The sequence below is a fragment of the Leiobunum rupestre genome, chromosome 4, assembly GCF_980474605.1.
Source record: "Leiobunum rupestre chromosome 4, qqLeiRupe1.1.hap1, whole genome shotgun sequence".
NCBI classification, from domain to species: domain Eukaryota; kingdom Metazoa; phylum Arthropoda; class Arachnida; order Opiliones; family Sclerosomatidae; genus Leiobunum; species Leiobunum rupestre.
Genome location: NC_143387.1, coordinates 45,314,560 through 45,337,204, shown reverse-complemented (window position 1 = coordinate 45,337,204; position 22,645 = coordinate 45,314,560). Strand labels below are relative to the sequence as shown.

General features: G+C 33.4%; 6 protein-coding genes across 9 annotated transcripts in view; 1 reads left to right on the top strand and 5 right to left on the bottom strand.

The window, feature by feature from the left end:
- The window catches only part of LOC149947957 (uncharacterized), a 534,917-nt gene that overhangs the window by 242,785 nt on the left and 269,487 nt on the right, over positions 1-22,645 (top strand). The window lies entirely within an intron of this gene.
- On the bottom strand, positions 547-3,033 carry LOC149947965 (uncharacterized). The gene is made up of 6 exons (XM_090172507.1): positions 2,821-3,033; positions 1,885-2,001; positions 1,664-1,804; positions 976-1,093; positions 755-920; positions 547-676 (listed from the first exon to the last, which is right to left on the bottom strand). Exons 1-6 carry the CDS (start codon positions 2,879-2,881, stop codon positions 665-667), a joined length of 615 nt encoding a protein of 204 aa, XP_090028633.1. The 5' UTR covers positions 2,882-3,033; the 3' UTR covers positions 547-664.
- Positions 3,502-7,224, bottom strand: LOC149947964 (uncharacterized). 2 transcript variants are annotated; one of them, XM_090172505.1, is made up of 6 exons: positions 7,078-7,224; positions 6,512-6,646; positions 6,297-6,395; positions 6,047-6,128; positions 5,907-5,975; positions 3,514-5,833 (listed from the first exon to the last, which is right to left on the bottom strand). In XM_090172505.1, exons 1-6 carry the CDS (start codon positions 7,150-7,152, stop codon positions 3,918-3,920), a joined length of 2,376 nt encoding a protein of 791 aa, XP_090028631.1. In that variant the 5' UTR covers positions 7,153-7,224; the 3' UTR covers positions 3,514-3,917. The 2 variants fall into 2 exon arrangements, with proteins under 2 accessions (XP_090028632.1, XP_090028631.1); XM_090172506.1 differs by lacking the exon at positions 7,078-7,224 and having other exon boundaries at positions 3,502-5,833; positions 6,446-6,605.
- Positions 7,514-11,314, bottom strand: LOC149947963 (uncharacterized). 2 transcript variants are annotated; one of them, XM_090171942.1, is made up of 6 exons: positions 11,223-11,314; positions 11,024-11,150; positions 10,850-10,963; positions 10,354-10,458; positions 9,643-9,727; positions 7,514-9,581 (listed from the first exon to the last, which is right to left on the bottom strand). In XM_090171942.1, the coding sequence occupies exons 2-6, from the start codon at positions 11,102-11,104 to the stop codon at positions 7,531-7,533; spliced, it is 2,436 nt and encodes an 811-aa protein (XP_090028068.1). In that variant the 5' UTR covers positions 11,105-11,150; positions 11,223-11,314; the 3' UTR covers positions 7,514-7,530. The 2 variants fall into 2 exon arrangements, with proteins under 2 accessions (XP_090028068.1, XP_090028069.1); XM_090171943.1 differs by having other exon boundaries at positions 11,024-11,136.
- On the bottom strand, positions 11,713-15,884 carry LOC149947962 (uncharacterized). 2 transcript variants are annotated; one of them, XM_090171718.1, is made up of 6 exons: positions 15,607-15,884; positions 15,381-15,473; positions 15,265-15,324; positions 15,092-15,182; positions 12,849-14,735; positions 11,713-12,818 (listed from the first exon to the last, which is right to left on the bottom strand). In XM_090171718.1, exons 1-6 carry the CDS (start codon positions 15,691-15,693, stop codon positions 12,370-12,372), a joined length of 2,667 nt encoding a protein of 888 aa, XP_090027844.1. In that variant the 5' UTR covers positions 15,694-15,884; the 3' UTR covers positions 11,713-12,369. The 2 variants fall into 2 exon arrangements, with proteins under 2 accessions (XP_090027844.1, XP_090027843.1); XM_090171717.1 differs by having other exon boundaries at positions 11,713-14,735.
- Positions 16,686-19,447, bottom strand: LOC149947961 (uncharacterized). Its single transcript, XM_090172258.1, has 6 exons — positions 19,184-19,447; positions 19,048-19,121; positions 18,903-18,975; positions 18,102-18,194; positions 17,941-18,037; positions 16,686-17,688 (listed from the first exon to the last, which is right to left on the bottom strand). Exons 2-6 carry the CDS (start codon positions 19,053-19,055, stop codon positions 16,763-16,765), a joined length of 1,197 nt encoding a protein of 398 aa, XP_090028384.1. The 5' UTR covers positions 19,056-19,121; positions 19,184-19,447; the 3' UTR covers positions 16,686-16,762.

Sequence of the window (22,645 nt, the reverse complement as noted above, 5' to 3'; positions counted from 1 at the left end):
TTATTGATTAGGTGAAATAATTTTATCAATTTATGAATTTAATATTTTAAATTAAATTTTTTTAAAGAGATTTATACTTTCAGTGGGTTTAATTTTAATTTTATATTTTCTCCTGTGGATTATTTACCTAAGCCAGATGGGGTCTAAATGATAAGATTTATTTTGAAATTGAGACCGTAAGGGACCGATTCTTTGTTTACCCAGAATTTTCGTTTTAATATTATTAACATTTTTTTCGTCTAGCCAAAACAATATCAAACTTTAATAAAATCTTCGGTTATTTTTTATCTCGAAGCTTTTAGTCGGGGCTTAAGCGTCCGAAATTATTTTATCCTCGCTTTATTTTGAATAATGTAAATCCAGAAGACTAAGAAGCCGGAAGAAAATAAATCAGTCAAGCGTTTCACGCGCCAGTCTGGTTAAGGGGGTAGAACACCAATACGAGAGCTATTTTAGTTTTCATATATTACTTTCGACGTGACAATACAAAAAAATCTTCCTAATTAATTCGAATACTGGTATTAGTTTTGAAAAAACACACGCAAAGATTTCATAAAATATTTACTGGAAAAAATCCCAAATCTGTTGCGAACTTACAACAAAATTATACAATAGCAAAATATATTTCGATTGCCCCTTATTTTCGTAATTAGTTCATTCACTTTCAACCGTCGAGCTGGGAAAAAAATGAAATGACTTTTCCTAGGGTACGTGACAATATTGGTTATTTTTCCTTATAGACTGAAGAACTTACGTAGCTGGAGTCTTCCAGTGACGGAGGTACAATTCGAATTTTAGGAATCGAGTCGTCATTCGTGACGAATTCCTTCGGGAGAAACCCGTTCGACATTTCAAACTGTTGTTGAGAAGATGAGCTTTTCAGGGGCACCCACGTCGGTTCCACTTCTCGATTTGAATCTCTGAAGAGATATTCAGGTATTACCCTCAAGTTCGCTTAATCAGATCGTGATATACCTTTGAATATGGGGTCGTATGTGTCTGACAACGATATAAATAAGTATTAAAGCTGGAATCACGGCAATTGGTAGAATTAGCAAATTAGACCACCATCCTCTTTCCTCAAAGTGAACTTCTATTGGACAATATATAAATCAATCACTATTACGTGTCTTGAATATTTATTTTAATTGATAGGGTAGCATTGTTCCGAGATGGTAAGAAGCGTATATAGTATTTATTAATTCCCTATACTCTATTTGGTAACAATGTACCACTATTAAGCACATTAAAAAACACTTTTTAGGAAAAAGGGTCGTTGACTCTTGTTTCGTTTCGAATTTAAGAAAAATCCCAAAAGTTGATGAGGGTAAATATTCGCGCCTAAGTTTTAAAATATTGGCGGGTACACATATCGATACGAAAGGCTTCTGTACGTTAAATATATCTTTGGACGGGCTAGCCGACGTGGGTCCAAGAGGTATTATTCGGACCAGGCACCGATACTGTTTGCCGACCTTTTGTCGACGAAAAATATAATTTTCTATTTTAGCTTTTTTTGTATAACCATAAAGCAGTACTATTCAAGAACTTAACTCGCACAGACTCGGAAACAAACAATATTGCAAGTTAACGTTAACCAAAATATTTAATTTTAATATTAACCCCTACCGACTTTCAAAATTGATGAATGATTTCAATGTACCTGCGCATAGTCTCGCAATTTCGGGGGGAGTTTTTTCTTGGCATTTTCCACGAAGTTGCCGTTCCGCTGGTAGACACGAGAAGGATTCGCACGTTCCAACCGTACAGCTCACTTCGTGACATTTTACAACACGGGCTCCGTCTAAAATGAAAAGTTTCCAAAAGATTTCCATCATTTAAGAAACATTTAAGGAACGTAAGAAAAATAGAGCAACTTTTTACCATCTTCGCATACGAGTTTTGTCGTTGATTCTTGTTCTTCCAAACAGTTGTAGTGGCATTCCTTGTCCAGTATTAAATGAGTGGTGTTGCAGAGTTGCGTTGAGGACGTCAACCTGGCTAGTACATAAAACTTTAAGTTCACGGAAATGGTAATGATACTTTTAAAGCGCATTGCGAAATGTTCAACTATTAAGAGTGTAATCGCGCTACGGCCTATAGCATCACTCGGACGCGAGCGAATACGCTAGTGTTCGTTGGTGTACACGCGAACTCTAGGTGTATGCGGATGAAATATCGAGGGGAACTTTTAGGGGCGCCGGCCGACAGTCTCCGTATGCGGATCAATAACCCTTTACCTTGGCCCAACTCTAATCGTCATAAGGCGACATTTAGTTAGCTCTTGCTAAATATACCTTAGTTTGTTTTCTTCAAACTGAAGTTAACCTCATCGTTTTGTAAAGGAAATAGGCGGTTTAATTTATCGCAACACGATATTAAGCGTCCACCAAACAGCATGATGCAAAAGCAACACTCGTAAAACTGCTAGCAATAGGCTACGTTTAAGTGTTTTAGTTGAGGTAGTTGGTTTTCATTCAAATAATACAATATTGATTTAGCTTTCTCTTTGGTTTGGTATTTTTAAAAGCACACACGCGTCGTTGGTCAAATGTAAATTACTAATCTAATAAGCTAATAATAATTAATAACATTAAATTTCATATAGACAAACTATCAGTGATAGCAACGATTTCATTCTTGAAAAAACGACTTTCGTTTATTGCCAGAAAATGTTCGCGTCAATGAAAATACACGATATTATTGAGAGATAAGGAAAATTGGAAATTCAGAACTACGATACCTTACGCGAGATAAAGAACAAAACATTTTGGAATGTTTGAGGCCGACTATAAAGGGATTAAATGAAGAGTGTCTTACCTAATAGTACAATAACGAATGAAACGTACAGTCTTTGCGTGTTTACTATATTCAACTGCATCACCGTAAATAAACAGATGGTAAAATATTTCGCGGAATAACTATAACTCGTTGTTGATTTATCCAAAGTCGGCGAGTACGTGACTCGTCAGCATTCAGTAGCATCATTTCAGACGCAAGTTCAAAGCCTGCTTCTCTCTCTATAACCGCATCTTTAAAGTTGTTCTATTTTTAAATCCTAAAGAAGGCACTCGCAAAAATTTGGGCAATCTCTATATCTAGAGAGAAAACAGACCCCTAGCTGCAATTTTTGGCAAACACTGTCACTCTGGCGGATTTCAGGAACCATGGGCCACGCGCCGCTAAGTCGATCTTATGCCTGTATGTTTCGTAGGTATAAAGAGAGTTTCGGAAAGGGAAGTCAGACAAATAGATTAAATTAGAACGACCCGAGTTCCCTGATAAAGAAAATGAAATCTTCCCTTTTTTCTTATATTTTGAGAGCTAAAGTAAGAGTGGATGGCTTCTGTTTTTGCACTTCGTCTAATGTTCGCTAATCTTATTTCTACTAATTCCATCTCGTGTTCTATTTTTCTCGTCTGAGTCTAGAATTGAACTTTATTTTAGCCCAGCTTGGCCCAATTATAAAAATTATCTGTCTATGCTAAATTTATATTTATATTCTACGAAATTTAAAAACACACTTATTTGAATATACATAAATAATTTTTAATCCAATGCTATGAACAATTACAGACTAAAACAGTTCTGAAGGCACGATATAAATGATAAAGCTCCGTTCGTCGTACGGTTTGCCGAAATCGATATTATATATCAAATGAATACAGTTATTACGTCTTTAAATGCTTGTTATAGCTAAATACGAAAGTTAAGACAGTTAAAGTTAAATATACATGAGTAAGAAACGTATTTATTGCATTCGCTAAATATGAAAGTTGATCACCAAGTTCGAGTTCGATATCACAATCAGGTCCGAGCAATATTAAGGTTTATAGTGAAGTAGTAATCTGGCTTTTAATCCAGTTGAGTATTTCTTTAATTCAACTTTTTCCGAGAGTATTCAATTCTTTCATTTTTCAGTAGTTTAGTCTGGTGTAGTCTAAAATCGCGGTTAAGAGATTGTCATTTTCAGTTCGTAAAATGTAACATCCAGGATCGTAATGGGAGCTCATGTACTCTTCGAAATTCCTAAAACAAGATTGAGTATTATTTTCAGCTACATCTTCGCCGGACGCTTTAAAGCCGAAGCCAATTTTTAAAACTCTGGATGAAAAATTTAAATTTTTGAAATCGGAAACGATTGAAAGATCGGTGACGGAAAAAAGCAAATCGTGAACGTTCCAGGCTAGGAGTATGCCGTTAATGCCTATCACGAAATTCGCGATAGGAAAGACGTCGCTGCTATTAGTTGTCAGTTGGTAATGAAATCCAATGTCCATGACGCGAATGCGGTAGCTGTATAAAGTTAAGGTTTTATCTAATGATCTATTACTCGAAGAAATATCGGTGCCAGAGTTTAGATACTTGAGAGAAATAGTGATTTCACCGTGATTAAATCCTATTAGATCTATCAAGAAATGCTCTCCCTTAAAAGGAATCGGCAAGAGATGAGGGATATTTTCAATTTCCATGCCTTCCGTTTTCGTGATGTCTATGGAAAAATGCGTTGTTCTTTTTTCGAGTAATTCTTCGAAGTCCCGATAAATGTAAAATTTCATACGGTATTCGTATTGGTTTTGAGCTGACAGTGATAAAATGAATAGTTTCTCTCTATGCGTAATGTACATATGCTTTAAAAAGTATTCGTTCGAAAGGTCTACTACAACGTCGACCTCGCGTTCTAAATTGCTTTTAAAGCGCTGAATTTGTTCCTCCAGTTTCAGTTTCGCTATACTACAGTTAAGGTACTCAACGATAATAACTTCCAAGAAAATTTGATTTGTAGGAACGAATGAGTCGTCGTCATTTCGCTTAAGCCATCCCAGTGACAACAACATTTTTAAATCGTCTTCGTTCATATTTTCCTTGATCGAAGAGCGTTGTAGATTTTTCGATCCGTTATAAACAATTTCGCCGATTCTACTAATAGTATCGGAAACTTCGCTATTCAATTGTTTCAACTCTGGCTTTTGTCTAAGAATGTATTCCTCAACCAGAAGGCGAAGAAGTCTTCTGAGGAAAAACCCTCTGCTGTTTCTTTTCATACGATTGTGAGCGTGACACGCGCAATGTACCATCCACGGAGACATTTCCAATAAAAACAATAAATCTAAATTCTTCAATTGCTGTAGAAATATATCTTTTCCTAACGTATTTTGGCCAAATATTTTGGTGACTAAAGTGAAAGAGGAATCCTTCGGCATTCCAACCATGGTGATGGTTTTATCGAAGTAAAATTCAAATGTTTTTAGAGTTGTTCTATTCAGGAAGGAAGAAGCTAGAAACAACGTAGAAAAACAAAAGGGACTCGGGTCCTCAATCGAATCTCTCTTGAAAAACTTCAGAATCTTTTCCTGAGGACCTTTGTCCAAGGAATCAAACCCATTTAAATAGCAAATAATATGATTGCTATATGTTTTCAATAGTTCTTCCGTAACTTTAGGGTGATATTTAAGAGAGAAGTCCATTAAAATGTCGTGAACGCTTTTCTCTTTCAAAATCTCATCGTAATTACTTAAATCGCAGTATATTATGATTGGTTTTCTCGAGTAATTCCGAAAGTAGGGACAGTTTCCCTTCGCGATATCTCTAATTGATTTAAAAATAAAAGTAGTCTTTCCAGATGCGTATTTTCCATAAATCAAAACGCGTTTAGGCTCAATGTCGTCAATTCTATCGTCACTCAAAGATGAGCTATTTGTTTCTATTTCCAAATTAATGTAAACTTCATCGAAATCATAGTGAATATCTTCATTCGATTTAAGTGGACGAATGTATTTTATCTGATTTTCTCTCGTAAGGTTCAATTTGGCACTTAACTCATCTAAAATTTCTGTTAAAACACATTTTTAAAATCAATTTATGATATGAAATTAAGTATTTTAAAAATTTTAAACAATGGTTACTTTCGTCACACTTATCACATTTTTCCTTTAATTCCTGAATAGAAAGTAAATTCTTCCGCGCTTCTCGCTCTAAATTTTCGGGGGGGAAAATAAAATAAACTTTTTAATCTTTTATTATCTGCGTAGGAAAATATTGGTACCTTGGCTAGACTCGGAATTGTATATATGGATGTTCGTAACCAGCTGCTTTTCAATGTATTCTACACCCGTTACTTTTGCGTTCTGAAAATTTAAAAATATTATTGACTCATTTAATACGCAAACTTGAAAGCTGAGGTTTGACTTCAAATTCTTCTTTTTGCCTAACTACGTACGCGCCAGATATTATTATCACTCGCGTATTATATTTACAAATAATTGATAAACTGAAATAAAAAATTATTTGTTTACCTCTCCAATTGCGTAAGTGTTAAAGGTATTTCCATCTAGTAGCATTCCTTCCAGATTTTCGATATGTTTGCCCGAAGACGATCGATCATCTCCTTGTTCCTAAATAAGTTGTAAATATTTCGATCTTACATTTAGTCATATATGCTTACACGAAACTCTTCTCTAAATAAGTATAATTCCAAAGCATATTCCAGCGAAGTGCTCAACTACGTTACTTCTTTTTGAGGTTTTTCTTGCCAAAAGTTCAAAGTTTGAACTAGCTCTTCGCTTCTTTTCTCATCGCAGTGGTCGCTGGTCGTTGTATTCGTAGAAATGTCCTCACTGTTCGTAATTCCAGACGTTTGGCTAAGCTGAAATATTGAATTGTGAAAGAATATATTTCTAATATATTGTATTCCACCTAAGCCTTTACGGAAATTTAAACTTAATACTCTCTTTAATTAGAGTAATATATTCATATATTCCACATAACCGTTCTTTAAGAATTTTAAACTAATAGTACTGTAAGATTGAATTCTATATCACTCCTCGCCATCAATATAATTAAAGTTTGTAAAATAAGTTGTGTATTTTAAGAGTTACATTATTGAGATTAAGTAAGATGTCTGACTCACGCGGAAGTTTACCCTTTTCGATAGATATCAATAGTAATTTCTTACTAATCTTGCTTTTACGTGTTATTACATTAGCGATTTTTAATACCGAATATTGAATATTAAAGAATATTAATATTAAAAATGAATAAAAAGCCATTCGTATTTATAATAAACAAATAGCTTACGTTTCGTTTCTTTTCGATTTTTCGTTTTACGCTTTGAAAAATGTATTCCCCAATTCCCAGAATTAAAAAATCCATATTATGATAGTTAATTATTTCATTTTCGAAGCTTAAATTAAACGCTTAATTAAAGTTGACCTTTTAAGACAAAATCCAAGACTTATGAAGCTACACGTAAGAAAAAATATCTTTATCAGTCACCTGATAGATGGTTTTATCTTTCGTTGTACTCTACCGTTTATGATTGGCCCTCTTACATACGTCAATAAATGAACTATATCACGCGAACAATTCCCCTAAGCCTAACTATAGAAGAATAAATTTGTAAATTAATGATCGGTCTAATTAGGTTATTTTCACAAACCGCATTAATATTATTACAATTTTTAATTTTTATGTATTTTTCTTTATTTGGTTTAAACAAAAAGACATTATGATATTTCGATATAATTGAACTTAATCGTTTTCGTCCTCTATTAGAACGTCGCAAATGTCATGAATCTGAAATAACAATTCAATGTGTATTGGCCCTGAACTGATATATTCATTTAAATCTTTAGTAGAAAAGTTCTCGGAAGTATAAGTTGAACTTTCGAGGATGGTATCACCTATTTTAACACTCCATTCGTCTAGTCTTTTACAAGTTTTAAACTGAAAAATCCAATAATTTATAAAATATTGTAAATTTTCCAGCGTCGTAAAATCAAGGCAGGCAGAACCCGGTCCAAATGCAATACTGATACACTTATTGGCAAACTTTAGATTACTTGGATCTAGTTTGAGGGAAACTTTAGTTAAAGCAAAATCCGAAATATTAGGCCACAGGGAAAGTAATTGATTCATTCCCGAAACAAATCTAGCGATTACACCAATGTCTTCATTTGGTAAAACCACGTAATAACTTAAAGTAACGTTACTCTCCTCAATGTCCAATTCGTAATTGAAAACTATTTTTTCTCGCTCTAATTCAAATGGTGTTTTCCGTCTGACTCCGTTTTCCTCCAAAGGAAATAAAACTGAACACGAGAAATCAGTTTTATGCAAAATTTGAGCAGCGGCAATTAAAAAATGTTCCCCCACGAAGTCTAAAGGCGAAAGTCTTTGCAACTGTTCGAAAAGTTGCTGGTTCATTGAACCACTTTTTTCCAATTTAACGGCGAAACAAGGTGGAGTATCGCTTGTGAGATCTACAAAATCCTCGTGAATGAAGTAACACACGTGAAATTCGTCACTGGCCTTTGAAAGAGCGAGCGTAAAAATGTCGCCAGGAGATGTTAGGAACATGTATTTCAAGGTACTAATTCCTTGAGAGTAACTCGTAATAATAGTGAAATTTATTCTATTACCGCTCAGAAAGAATTGTAAACTGGCTTCTAAATCGTACACACCCAATTCCGTATTTAGATAATTCGTAACGAAATATTTTAGAAACATCACGTTGGCAACTTTATAAAAACCATGGCAATAGTTGGAAATCCATCCTAGATCTCTAGCCATTTTCCAGTCCGAATTCTCCAAATACTCGTTGGATAAAGTTCCCATTACGTTGATTCTCTTTTGAAAAATAGTCTGTCCAATTCTATGTACCGTTCCTTTGGTTAATTTTTTCAATTCGCTTTTGGCTAAATTTCTATTCAAACGTCGAAGATAACCCGCGCCACTTATCATCATCAAATAATCCAGAAATTCGTAACGGTTTTTCGACTTATTTCTAATGTAGGAATAGCACACGTACACGATCGTAAAAGGCGACATGTCTAACAGAAATGAAAGCTGATTTTTGTTCATCCAATTTAGAAAGGAATCGAATGGTTTCCCATCTTTTTCTAAAATGTACTTTGCGAGCTTTAGGCACGAGTCCCTCGATAAACCTTGAATTACTAAATGTCGGTCGAAAGAATGTCGGAACATTTCCGAATTTGCTTTTAAAGCTTCCGTCGATAGAGCTAGACAAATAGTCGAACGATCAAAGATGGATGGAAATTCGACGTTATCCGGATATCTGATGAAAAATGAATTAACCGTCTTCTTTATTTCTAGTGGCAAATCTTCGTAGCCGCTCAGAAAGATTAACGTTTCTTCTCCGTATCGTTTCAAAACGTTTTTGGTTAATTCAATATCGCTCGTTTCGTTATGATCGTGAAATATCCGAATGAGAACATTTTCCAGACTGTCAGTTAGAAGCTCATTCGCTACTCTAGAAAGATCGCACAAAAGCAATAATCTGCAAGGGGTTCCCACGCTGAAAATTGGATCGTTTCCGCAAACTACATTCCAACAGTTTATCCTCATCCAAGTTCTTCTACCGGTTCCATGGTTACCTTCTAGTAGCGTACGTTTCGCCACCGTTTTCGCTGTTAAGGAATTTCCTTTCGTGACGGTTATATCCCGAATAATTGGTTGCTCGAAGACCTCTTGTAAGGGTAATGTAAAACTCTCGTCCGTCTCAATTGGATACGTCATTTTCAAATGATCTCGATATCTTGAAAATATGAAGTCTCTCATTTCTGAAAGTAATAAGTAATAATTAAAGCTCTCTTTAAACTAACACGCGAAAATAAAATTTACTCTTGGCCAGTGTATCTAAATTTTGATCATTCCAATTAGATTGACCCATAATGATTTGAACAAGTTGGGCTATTGCAATTCCTCCCTGAAAAGAAAATTAAAGAAAACGTTTTGGTTCTGAAAAGAGTACAGGATAGATTGTAATTTTGAAGAATAAATAAAAATTATTTATTTCCCATCCATTTTTTTTATTTAAGGATTAATTTTTTTTAAATTGTTTGAAATAATGGATAAAACAATTTTTATATTATATTTATTTATTTTATATTTAAAAAGTGCATATGTAACTGTATAGTTTTATGTAACTTATTATGAATGTAAATCATGTAGTGAACTTTAAAAAAACGCTTATTTTGATTAATGGTTAGTCGAGCTGTTATCATTTCGTAAACCACTGAACCTTAAGCGGCGAAGAGTATCACGGTCTTACCCTTGTTTGAATTACAATTCCAGTACGACGTTTTTAATTAAAATATTTTTTTCTCTGTTAAATAATAAACTGCATTCCCCAAAACTAATCAACTAAAACCCACCAAAACATTTCAATGTTTTACCTATTACATACAATAAATAGTTTGCTGTTAATTTTAAATTACCTATATTGTATTCCAAATTAAAACCGGTTTTTAACTTACCCTTCCACCTTAGGTCGTTTAAACATTTTTAAAACATTTTGAAATTTATAATTAATGTACAAGTAGTGTATCGTACCTGTCCCACGGAAAGTGCCGAATTAGGTGAATTTATATTTGAAATTCCATTGAGGCTTCCGATGTTAGTTACTACATTAGGATCGATGGCATTTGAATGGTGATTCTATAAACATATAATATTGAGATTACTTTAATGGTGATAATATTTTAGCAGCAAACTTTAATTTCAATTATTTTCAGCGAATGAACACGATCCAGAACAAGAACAGAAGTAATTTTAAATAAATTGGAAAATTTAAGAAAACCATTAGTGCACAATTAAAACAGTTATATTTCCATTAAATTATTTAATTATATAATACCAATTTTTTTTCAAATCTATAAATGTACAAGACTGTTCCTATATCAACTGTTGATATAAATAATTATATTGATATGTTATATGAAATATTGCATAACATTAGCAACTTTTATTTAACTATATTTATCTTTCAAATACTTCAATTAGCCTTATTTTTATAGTCTATTTTGAATTCAATGAAACTAAAGTTTACCGGTTGGTGAGTCATTTCAGGGCCTGATTGCCTAATAATAAGCTGGAGCTCATCCACACTGTCCCCCGGAACGGGTCCAGTTTCGTCAATATCGTTACTCCCATTTCCATCTCCCTACAAATATAGAACTAGATAAACCTTAATTCTTCATAAGAATGAGTAATTTTGCTATACCTCATGTTCCTTGTTAGTTTCGAAATTCCTCCAGCTCACGATGCACTTTACTAAATGTGTCCCCAAAAATAATACATTCATAGTTCACCTCAGGCCTTGACAAATGTGCTCGTCTGAAATATTGAAACTAACATTCGAAATGATAATTCGTCAATTAATAGAGATAGTTAACGCGTATATTGTAAATTGTATGAATTACCATATGCTTTCTTTAACGGCATATGTGAATAAAATATTGATTTGAACGTCTGTATCGCCATTTGATAAACAATGCCAAGCTAGGTTCGTCTTCTTCCTAGAATTCTTAGATACAAATACACCCATAAACTAAGTATTTCACCTTTGGTAGAAAACATTCTGTATCTTATCTTGAGGTAGTCTGCGGATAGCAACAGTCGGTAGAGACTATAACAGGAAGTAGATAACATGTATTTGTATAGGCTTAATGTTTGTTACGAACATATATTCAATAATTAAAAGTTTACAATATCCTTTTTTATTATTTTATATCAAAAATATTATAATTATTTTCCAATAAAAAGGATTAAGAACATTTATTGATATTAAAAATAAGTCAAAATAACTACTTTCGAAATGATATTAAATATGCAAGAGGTAGTTGAGTGACTCGATAAAAAATTGTAAGAAAAAAAAATATATATATATTAATAAACAGTGATTACAGTTTGATTTTTATACATGAAACGTGAATTAGATTCACCAAAGCCATACTTTCTATCTAATTTGTCATTGATTGATTAATTAATTAATTTGATTTAATTTCACGACTTGGCTGGTTTTGCGAACATCTACATTATATTACATTAATACGTTCAATTAATTAACAATTAAAATTAAAACTATAAAAACTGTTTAAGCACTCGAAAATATTTACTTTATCATATCTGAAAATATAATTTTTCAGTTTAAAATACAAAATAAAAGATTTCTACCGCAACTGAAACTAAGGAAGGCCTTCCCTAAAAACCTCCATTCGCCGTAAGAACGTTTTTAGAGATCAACTCACTATTGGCACGACTGTCCAGAATGTAGATAAAAAGTATTGACGAAAGCTTGACCTTCCCCTATAGAGTTATACCAAGAATGTATTGAAGTTACTAAGAATATTTCAGCATAGCATTAACCCCTGGTACCATCCTCACAGCTTTTGTGGAGAAAGTTCGTCTGCATTTAAGGCGCATTCAAGGTCATACCATAGAGCAAACTCGAATGGGAAAGCGGACGAATTTAAGCTACAAAGGCTGCGAGGATGGGAATCAGAAGCCTGTAGTCCAATATTCTTAGTAACTTCAATACATTCTTGGTTATACTTCCAGTAATTAAGGTTACGATTTGTCCAATATGCATCGTAGACCTTCCAAGATACCTCCAAACCTTTTACTTATAAATTCAGAAGGGCTGATGGTATCTTTCTTTAAAATAAAAGTTGAAGTGGTATCGCTTTCCAAAGCTTTCGTATTACGAAGCGTGGTTAGGCTTTCTTCAAACTGAGTCGACCAATTCATTATTTTATTTTCTTGTAGCGCTAACATAATCTCGTAGTGTTTAATTTGACCTTTAAATTTTGGTACGTCCCAGTACTTATATTTTTCGGTTGAAAAAAAGTCTCTACGTTCAATCAGGTGCTCGATGGACTCGTGAAGGTCCCCTAGCATATGACTTAAAACGTTTTCCACGCGGAGCAGCAAAGTCTTACCGCGCTCAACACTCTTGTTCCGCAAAAAGTACTCGTAATTTTTTTGGGCCAACTTAATTTCTTCGCCAATATCTCTTACTTTAAAATTTTGGCGCGGTTCTTTCTTACTTTGAATTTCAAACTCGCGTGAAGAAAAAACGTATCCCTCCGTTTTGAACATATCATAATTCATTTCGTCCAATTCGATTTTATAACTTACGATTTCTTTCAAACGTTTTTCGAACTTCTCGGTGTCATAGAGAAAGGCTAACAATCCAGCTTTAACGTCCAAATAGTCGACGGCAAGTGGATTCCGTTTTATTCCATTGTTCATCCGTATATCTAAGAACGATTCCCTTTTCTTAGCGAGTAATATAAAGTAGTTTTCATTTAGGAAATTTACTGTTTCAAAATTTACGCAGTTAAAAAGACATCGGTCTATATTGTCAATGATCTCGGATTCGCTTAAAGGTTCCTCCCAATTTTGGAAGACGAATAGAGTGACGATAAATAAAATGGGTGACTCTGTGAGCTTCGAAGCGAGAGTAACCCTACCTAATACTTTGACAAACCGCGTCACTTTGCGCTCGTTAAAGTTTTCCATCACTTTTGATATCAAAAGCGAAACGAAATGATAGTCAATATTGTTTCTTTGTTTAAAAACTTTAATCAACGAACGATCCAAAATTCGCATTCTTAATTTATCAAACGACGCTACCGGCGTAATTTCGCCAACTGGTATCTCTACGATCTTTCTTTGGTTTTCGCGTTTAATATAATGATTGGTAAAAAGCTCTAAAAGCCAGTTTATGTGCTTTCTGAGATCGTGAATTTCGTGAAATAATTTATAGAGGGAACTCATGGCTAGAACCTGTTGATTATATAGATTCGCGTTCTCTTCAAAATTTACCGATCGTAGGTTGCATACCATAGAACTCTGAACGTAATGAGAAGATCTATCAAACGTATCTATCATTCTAAGACGTTTTCCAGTCAAATACGCGTAACATTCGTACGCTTTCGGGTCGAAAACGCTAAACTTGGATCCGAAACAACTGGTAACGCTTTCGTTTTTTCGTAATTCGTTCTCTACGAATGTTTCTCGAGATTTGAAGATTCGTTTATCTTTCTTGCATTCGCGCAATAGATTTACGAGCTCCACGACAAACTGGTATCGGTCTTTCGTTTCGTACGTCTTGTAAATGTAGCAAGAAAATATGACGATGAGCGGAGATATCTCCAGCACAAACAACAATTTCTCCTTTTCAAGATATTCTACAAACTCGTTCTTTTCATCGTCACTTCCGTCGAAGAGTTTCACCAACAGTTCTTTGGAGGTTTCGGACTTAACGCGACACAACGCGAAGTGTTTATCAAAGTAATTCTTGAAAGCCGGTGCGATATCTCGGTCTGCCGTCGTGGCGATCACGATTGTGGAGTGTCCAAATATCGTGCCCTCTTTGTTGTTTTTGTTTAAAAGAAAATTAACTTTTTCTTTCGCTATCGTGGATAGATATTCGTAGCCCGTAAAAATGCACAATATATTTTCTTTGAACGTGTTCAAAAGTGCCTTCGTTTCTTCGGCGTGGATTATACTAGAATAGCAATGGCAAAATCTAATGAGTATTTCGTCTAACGTCTTAGTGTTCCAATCCTGAAACTTATTTAAATCGCAACAAATATAAAGTTTGTATTCATTCTCTAAGAATAAAAACTTTCGATTGACAATGTCTAATATTAGTTTGGAGCACACTGTGTTTTTTCCGGAACCGAATTCGCCTAAGACCAAAATTCTTCGAATAGACGTTTCGCTTTGCAAACAGTTGAGAATGTGAACGTAGGGCACCGTTTCTCGCTTAAACAATTCTTTCGATCCTTTTCGCAGTATACGAATCTCAGGTTGGATGAAGCATTCTTCGACGGAAAGTAGGAAGTTTGGATCAGAAGCGATGGGGAAAACAAATCGGTTAGCTCTGCGATAAACTATCAGCAGATTCTTTCGAAGATCGTCCATTTCTAAAACCAAATGAAACATGACATTACTCTGAGGCATCGGGTTATCATTTCGATGATCTCAAAGCAAAATTTAGAAAACACCAATTTTTAAAACTTCGAGTTAAGAATTGCGCACCTGCTGTAAAAAATCCAATACCCAAATCTTTTTCGAAATAACATAATTTAAATAAAATAATAATTGTCCTAGGACAGGCGTTTTCTTGATCTCTTTAAAAGAGCATAAGTCTTTGCACGGGTGCAATGCTTTTAATAGTTATGTTTAAAATTTTTGATTAATAGTGATATTTTCATGTACAATATATCTACGGAATGAGTTATTCGAACGCAACGATCACCTAAAAATAAAGCTATATTACTTTTTAACTTTGCTTCCATTGTACTGATCGTGTCGGTTTGTTTTTCAAGCAAAACTTCCCTTATGAACGTTTCCGAGATGAAAACCGCGTGCTAAAAAGATATTTAAAAGGTCCATTTTAGCTCGTAACTAGACTTTGCACCACAAAGAAATATGTTATATATTTTTAATTACACTTAGATCATGGTACATAAAATTTTCAAATTGTTCCATTAAACTGTCAGTGTGTGAATCCTGAAAATAATTGATTTTAACGCAACATTAGAATTTTATTTTTTTTAGATTTATACATATTCATTTTCTTCAAAAGACACTCTGTCAGCGTACAGATCCATTTCAAACTCTAGTCTGGCGATAATATCGTCATCATTTTGACTCAGTTGCTGAAATGCAAACAAATATGAGAGTGACCTTTGGCCTCAAATTGAATTTTCAATGGTTTCGTAAAAAAAATTAAAAATAATTACATATACTGATATCTCATAATTGTAGAATTTTAAAATATCTCATTCTTACCTTTTCGATTTGGGCTTTGCGATTTGCTAATGCTCGGCCTGAAGCATCAACCAGAAATCTCGCTGCGTAATATATCATGAAAGCCATATTGCAGACGAGATCGATCAGAGCGTCAATTTATTAAAAAAAACCACTCGTTTACCGCCTTAAAAGCGGGTTTCAATTCAAATCGTTTCTTACTAGTGTAATAAGCATTTAGCAATTAATAACTATATCGATTGAAGTTGCCATTCTAAAACTTAAATGGTCCAATCTTATCAAATAGAAAATATTTCTACCCTTTGTTATTCTGAGCAATATTTCATATTAGTAAAATTGTTATTCTACGAAACCTGAAGCTTAGCTTCGTTTTGTTATCTGCGCGCGCGACTAGCTGATTTGGTTTACAATATGTGAAGAGATAGATAGGCCTCAAGCGTTTTGTAGATGTATATTTTTTAGTTCAGGCATACGATATTACTTCACTGATTATAATCGATTGTTACTGAGGCCTTATTCTGTTATTCGTTGTGTTTATCGAATTATTTCAATTTCAAAGCATATTTTATTTTATTTGGAATAAAACTAATATTTTATTTTATTTGGAATAAAAATCACATTTTATTTTATTTGGAATAAAAATATATTATATTTTATTTGGAATATAAATCAATTTTGTTTTATTTGGAATAAAAAGCATATTTTATTTTGAATAAAAAGCATATTTTTATTTGAAATAAAAAGTATATTTTTATTTGGAATAATAACCATATTTTTATTTGGAATAATAACCATATTTTTATTTGGAATAATAACCATATTTGTATTTAAAATAAAAAGCACATTTTTATTTAAAATAAAAAGCATATTTTTATTTAAAATAAAAAGCATAATTTTATTTAAAATAAAAAGCATATTTTTATTTAATATAAAAAGTATACTTTTATTTAAAATCTAAAGGATATTTTATTTAAAATAAAAGGCATATTTTATTTAAAATAAAAAGCATATTCTTATTTGAAATAAAAATCATATTTTTATTATAATTTTATTTGAAATAAAAATTATTTTATTTTAAATTCAAAGAATATTTAAATTTCAAAACATATTTTTAATAAAATTGAGTATTTAAAAAACTTCAAAAACAACATTTTTAAGTTAAAGTATTATAATGTTCCTATTTAAAGAAAATGCGGCTCTTTGAGGAGTAGAGTTTGAGGAACTCGCCTTGAGATGCGTTTTCTCGTTCTTCGGTTGTCTTGAAACCCGAATGAAAGACATAGACGGCGTATACGACCAATAAAGGCGACGTTCGCAGTAGAGCGTATTTGCAATTTCTATCCAAACACTTTTCGAATACTTGTTCTTCAACCTTGTACTCTTTCAGCACTTTAGGTAAAAGTTTACTTAAAAAGTTACTAGAAATTTGCTTTTGCCTGAAGCGCTTATCAAATATTAACGAGAAATCTTTGTTCACTGCTCTAGATTCTGTTAGTAGTATAATGGTACATAGTCTAAAAATCGGACAACATAAACTGCCGTTGTTATTCGCGAAATTTAAAACTTTGTCTACTTCCGATTTCATTTCCGACGTTAATTTTTCATATCCGGTTAAGAAAAATAAAAAAGATTCGGCTTTTTCCTTAACCAATTTCTCAATCTCGCTTACTTCGAGCATCGTATACCTTTTGAGATAGAAAAGCAAGGCATTATCGAAAAGACACAAGTTTGAGTTTTGTTCGCTGTTTATCATATTTTGTAAATCATACATAATGTAAAGTTCATAGTTACAACATTCTACCTTAGACCATTTTCCGTCAATAATATCTTCCAAAAGTTTGAGGCAAATTGTTCTTTTTCCGAACCCATAATCAGCGATATAAAGAACCCGTTTACATTTGAGACCGCTGTTAATATCGGGTTTGGTACAGTTGACGATATCTAGGTAACTCGCTTCCGCGTCTATCGTGTCGTAATCTCCTAATACGTCAATTTCTGGTGGAACAAACACTTTAGAAAAATACGTTAACGAATGGGGAAGTAGCCTTTTGTTGATTTCTCTGATTTGTTGCAGATAGCTTCCGAATAAATTGCTCCTCAATTCTAAAATAATCAAACGTTATTTTATGATTTTCAATCTATACATTTATAATTTATGAACTTTCTTAAATATACAAAGTAATTAAAACGCTTGGTTTAATTTTATGGAAACATTTTTGGTTAAGGAAATTATCTTAGTAATAATATGAAGACAGTATATTTCTTTAAAAATTTAATATTAACACTACGATGAGATTACGTTCGTTCGCGAAACCAAGTCCATTGAAGTTTGTTAATATTTTCCAAATACCATACCTTTTAATTTATTATCCGCTGTACTTTTGTTTCGTTCTTGGTTGGTAAAAATGCAGTTTATTTGATAGTGAAAAAGTTGACCAGCAACCGTGTTGTTCTACAATCAACATAAATAGTATAATTAATATTTTTAAATTTAGTGTTGTGTCAAAAACAAATACGTCTCCATAAGAAGAAGTAGAAAATTTTGACAAGTGATTTAGCACTCCATTGTCCACTTCAATTTTTGTTGTATTCGTCTCACTCGAGTTAGTCTAAAATGTACGAAGATATTAAATACCAAATTCAAGCGATGCAGAATTCTCTTTTCACGGATCAATTTTGTTCACAAATTAAAAAAATTTAAAATAAGTATTTGATTTAAATGTATCGATCAAACTTCGAATAACATCTCGAATATTGTTCTGTGTATTAATGGATACCTAGGTATTAAAATTGCATTGCAATGAAAGCGTTCCATTGCTCGAATTGTAAATTTTTAATCCATATTTATCTTATATAAATTATATTAATATATTTAAACTACCAAGCAGTAGCGGTTTTAGTGTGTTCGAGGCCCGGTGCAAAATTGAAAGCGCGAGGCCCCTTTTCATTGTTTAAATTCAAGCAATTTAAGTTTCTGCGACGGACAGACAAGAAAAACTAGTTGCTTAAATAAGTATTTGCAGAATTTTATAGATTATAATTATTTGGTTTGATTATAAAGCAGAGTGCACGACGAGAGTATTCTTTTTTAAACTAAAACAGAAATGTTTTCGCACATTCTTGCAAACTGAATCTTGGAAATGGTGACTTATTTTTTTGCAAGGTCGATATAACTTTGAAGCAAGAGGCCTATAGAATGATAGATGAGCGAGGCCCCTAGAGCCGCGAAGCCCTGTGCATTTGCACCGGTTGCTCCTGCCTAGAACCGCCACTGCTACCGAGTTATAGAAAAGAAAAACGAATGTGAAGTTGCATACCTCATTTGTATACGAAAAATGATTTGAAAATCCATTGAATCTCGTTTTTCTAAAAGGATCACTTACGAGTTCACTAAAACATCAAATATCGCGGTATTTAGTTAGTATGAACTTTATCTTTAGACACAACTATTACTAAACCTACCGTGACATATATTTTATTAAATGAATTTTACGGATATAGCAATTACTATTAAGCGACGGTATCCGCAATGACCCCTAGAAGAAAATTTTGTAAATAAATAGTACATGAAACCTGTTATTACAATAAATAGAATTACCGTATTTCCAGGCTAGACGTTGGTCATGGTCTCCACCCAAATTATATTGAAATCAAAAATGAATATTTACCGGTAAATAGAGTCATGACCGAGGGTTATTCTCGATCGTAAACGGTGAAGAATAATTTTGTTATACAGTAAGATTAATTTGAAACTTAATGTCCCTTAAAGCAGATTTTTACATTTAACTTTAATTAAATAATTGATTTTAATTTAACTGCGGTAATAAACGGCATTATAATTCGTGAAAATTAGGATTAAAGCAGTTTAAGACCTGATAGTCCTAATAATTTACTGCGAAATCGAATAACCTCATCGAAACAAATCTTATCTACAGTATATTGGAATGATGTGTATTTCTAATATACCTGACTGAAGTGGTAATGCAATATCTACGTACGCCTGTATTAAGCAGACAACGAACTTTGGTATTTACTAAGAAACGATACAAAAAAAACTGAGTCGTCGTCATATATTACGAAACATCCATATATGGTCAACAACAGTCACGTATGTAAGAGGGAAATAATAATCGAAAGAATCGATTATAATTGAACATGAAGTGTTAATTGTCATTTAGGCGCGATCCGTTTTAAAATCCATAGTTAGAACAAAATGTATTCCATTTTTAGGTTTATGTTAGCCGAAGAAAACAGGCTTATTCACAATTTTGGAACTTTATCTCCCGCTGGCCTGAACGAAAAACTCTCCTTTTGTTACAAATTTGTTATTATTTTTTTTGTTTTTATTAAATTCTGTAATTAATTATCTTTAACCCCTCCCTTTCCTCCCTCTGTTAGCTCTTAGCTTCCCTATTTCGTCGCCGTTAAAACAAAACCACGTAACTTGAGATACGTGGTTTTGTCAAAATTGACATATTTAGATTCTACACCCCAATTTACGTATATAACATTAAAAACATTAATAGGTTGCAATTGGATTTATTTTTTTTTAAATCAAGAAAACATTTAACCGTATCTTTGATATTCACAACTTATTTCGCGCAAAAGCACGTATCTTGCTTATTTTCAGCTCCTATCTCACTTCATGACGCAAAACCACGTATCTCTAAAAATTCCCCTTTAGCAAAATATTTTTAAATTAAAATCCTCATAAAAAGTCAATATTGAAACGAAATTATTTAACTATAAAATTAACTAACATGTAAAAACCTAACACGCGATTTCACAAGTCCCTGCAAAATTAAAAAATCCATTTTTCTCAAAAAGGCCACCGAAAAGATAAGTGGTTTTGTTTTAACGGCGACGATTTGCCCTTGTTATTTTTGTTGTTAAACCCCCATTTTTCTCCGTTTTCGCATTTAAATTCTTCCTTTCTAGCTCTTTCCCTTTGCTCGCCTTTTTATCTCATCCGTTCGCGCGTGTTATTTAAAAAAAAATTCAATTGCTAGGCTTAGTTCTGTTGTAAATCTCGTACCGCCAAGAAGGCATATTTTACGAAGTACAGCGATTTGTTAATTAAATTGGTGGATCTTAAAATTCATTTTGCGAGTGAAAATACGACGCCATGTTAGGGTATACAAGCGGATAAATAAGCCTGCTATACCTCACAATGTAACGGTACAGTCACACGCAAATAACTTTTAAACGGTCTTTTTTACCATTTTGTCGTTATTTATCAATATTTTGACCGTGGTGGCCTCCTTCCGTCGATTATGTTAGCAAAAGTTTGAGAGGGTGATCAGGAAATGTTATGCGAAAATTAGAAATTTAAAGGTGAATTATATGGAAATATAGCAGACTGATAATACAGGAAAAATGATTAACAAACTAAAGAACATTAAATTTGGGAGAGAAGTGCAGTACTATTAAGAAAATGCAGATGAAAATGTAACGTAGTTGGTGGTGTCATCTGTAATCAGTCCTTGAAACGAGAATGTATAATGTTTTTGGCGGGAAATCAAAATAAAACTGAAAATCAAAATATTGTACATTGAATGGAAAAAGGTGAAATTATTGGAAAGCGAAAGGAATTTTAAATGCGTATAAAGTAATAAGTTTCGGGGTAAAACCTTTAAGTTATTTAAAATTCTACTGTTTAATAAATAGATCAGAGAAATTGATATTTTGGGGGTGAAACACCATAATTTCTTTGAGCTTTGGGGAAAAAGGAAGCCCCAAATTTCTTCTAAGGGTCCCAAAAATATTTTGGTGATTAGAATAAAAATAAATGTTGTTGAAACCAAATATTATAAAAGCCATCAGCGAACTTTTAAGGTTATTTGAGAGTAGATAAAAGGCTTTGACTGTACAGGATGTTTTTTGTCGGATAAGTTATTTTTTACTAAAACTACTTAAGGTAGAAATTTGAAATTTTTATGGTTAAGTAAATACACCGGGGACATTGATTGGTGAAATTTTTAAATTATTTATTCAACACCAGGTGCTAGACCAATTGTGTCGTTTGAGAATTTGTAGAGCATCATCTGAAACTTACGAAAACCTTTAGTTCGACCTATTTTTCACTGAAAACGCGACTTTCAACAGTTTGGTAATGCAGAACATAGGTTTCGTGGATTGAGTCAGCCTAATTTTGACTTTGAGAACAATGTTCTTGCATATAATAAATAATAATAATAATCAGCTAGGCTAATACCCAATGCAGCACCCTAGGCGCAAGTTATCTAGCGACTTTTTATTGCCTTTAATTCAGATGGCCGGGTTAAATTGCATAGGTATAGGCCCTTCATACCACGCGAGCCAACAGCTCCCTACACTCACTATTACCGTTAACCGAGTTTTCCATATTTTGCCGGATACCCTCGAAGAAGTTTCGGGATCGCGAGTGCCGATTTGGATTGCGGTAATAACCGTGTTTAGAAAATTTTACGCTCCACCAAGGCTGTTACAACTTCTGCAACTGGTTGCGCAATGCGGTGAATGCCGATCCCCAATTTACGCGCCATGTTCTCGACACTGACGAATATGTTCTTTTTCAACATAATCACCTTTAACAGGACGAAAACCCTCGCAGGGGATTCGAACATCATCACCAAGTTCAGTTCCAGCCATAGATATAGGAAACGTATATAAAGTTCTAGATAAAATATTTCAAAGGGAGTGAATACGGAGGTGACAGCTAGCAGAAACGCGTAATTTCTGTAGGCTAACCTTATAAGGCTCTATCTTTCAGTAAGAAAGCTCGTGCTATCGTCGCGAGAGCCATTGTCTCCCGCTTAAAAATTATACTAAAAGTCACCAACAGATGGTGTCTAAAGACTACGGCCTGCGGAAAGGTCAAGCACTTAGTACTGAAATGCTAAGAGAGCTCGCGCTCTTGGTCACGTGCCTTCCTCGGTGTCTGCCAGGTGTCAATTTCGTATTTTATGTTAGGCTTAGAGGCCCCGAAATTTATCTAGACCTTTATATGCATTTCTTATATCTATGGTCAATACGCTCCACCAAGGCTGTTACGACTTCTGCGACTGGTTACTCAATGCGG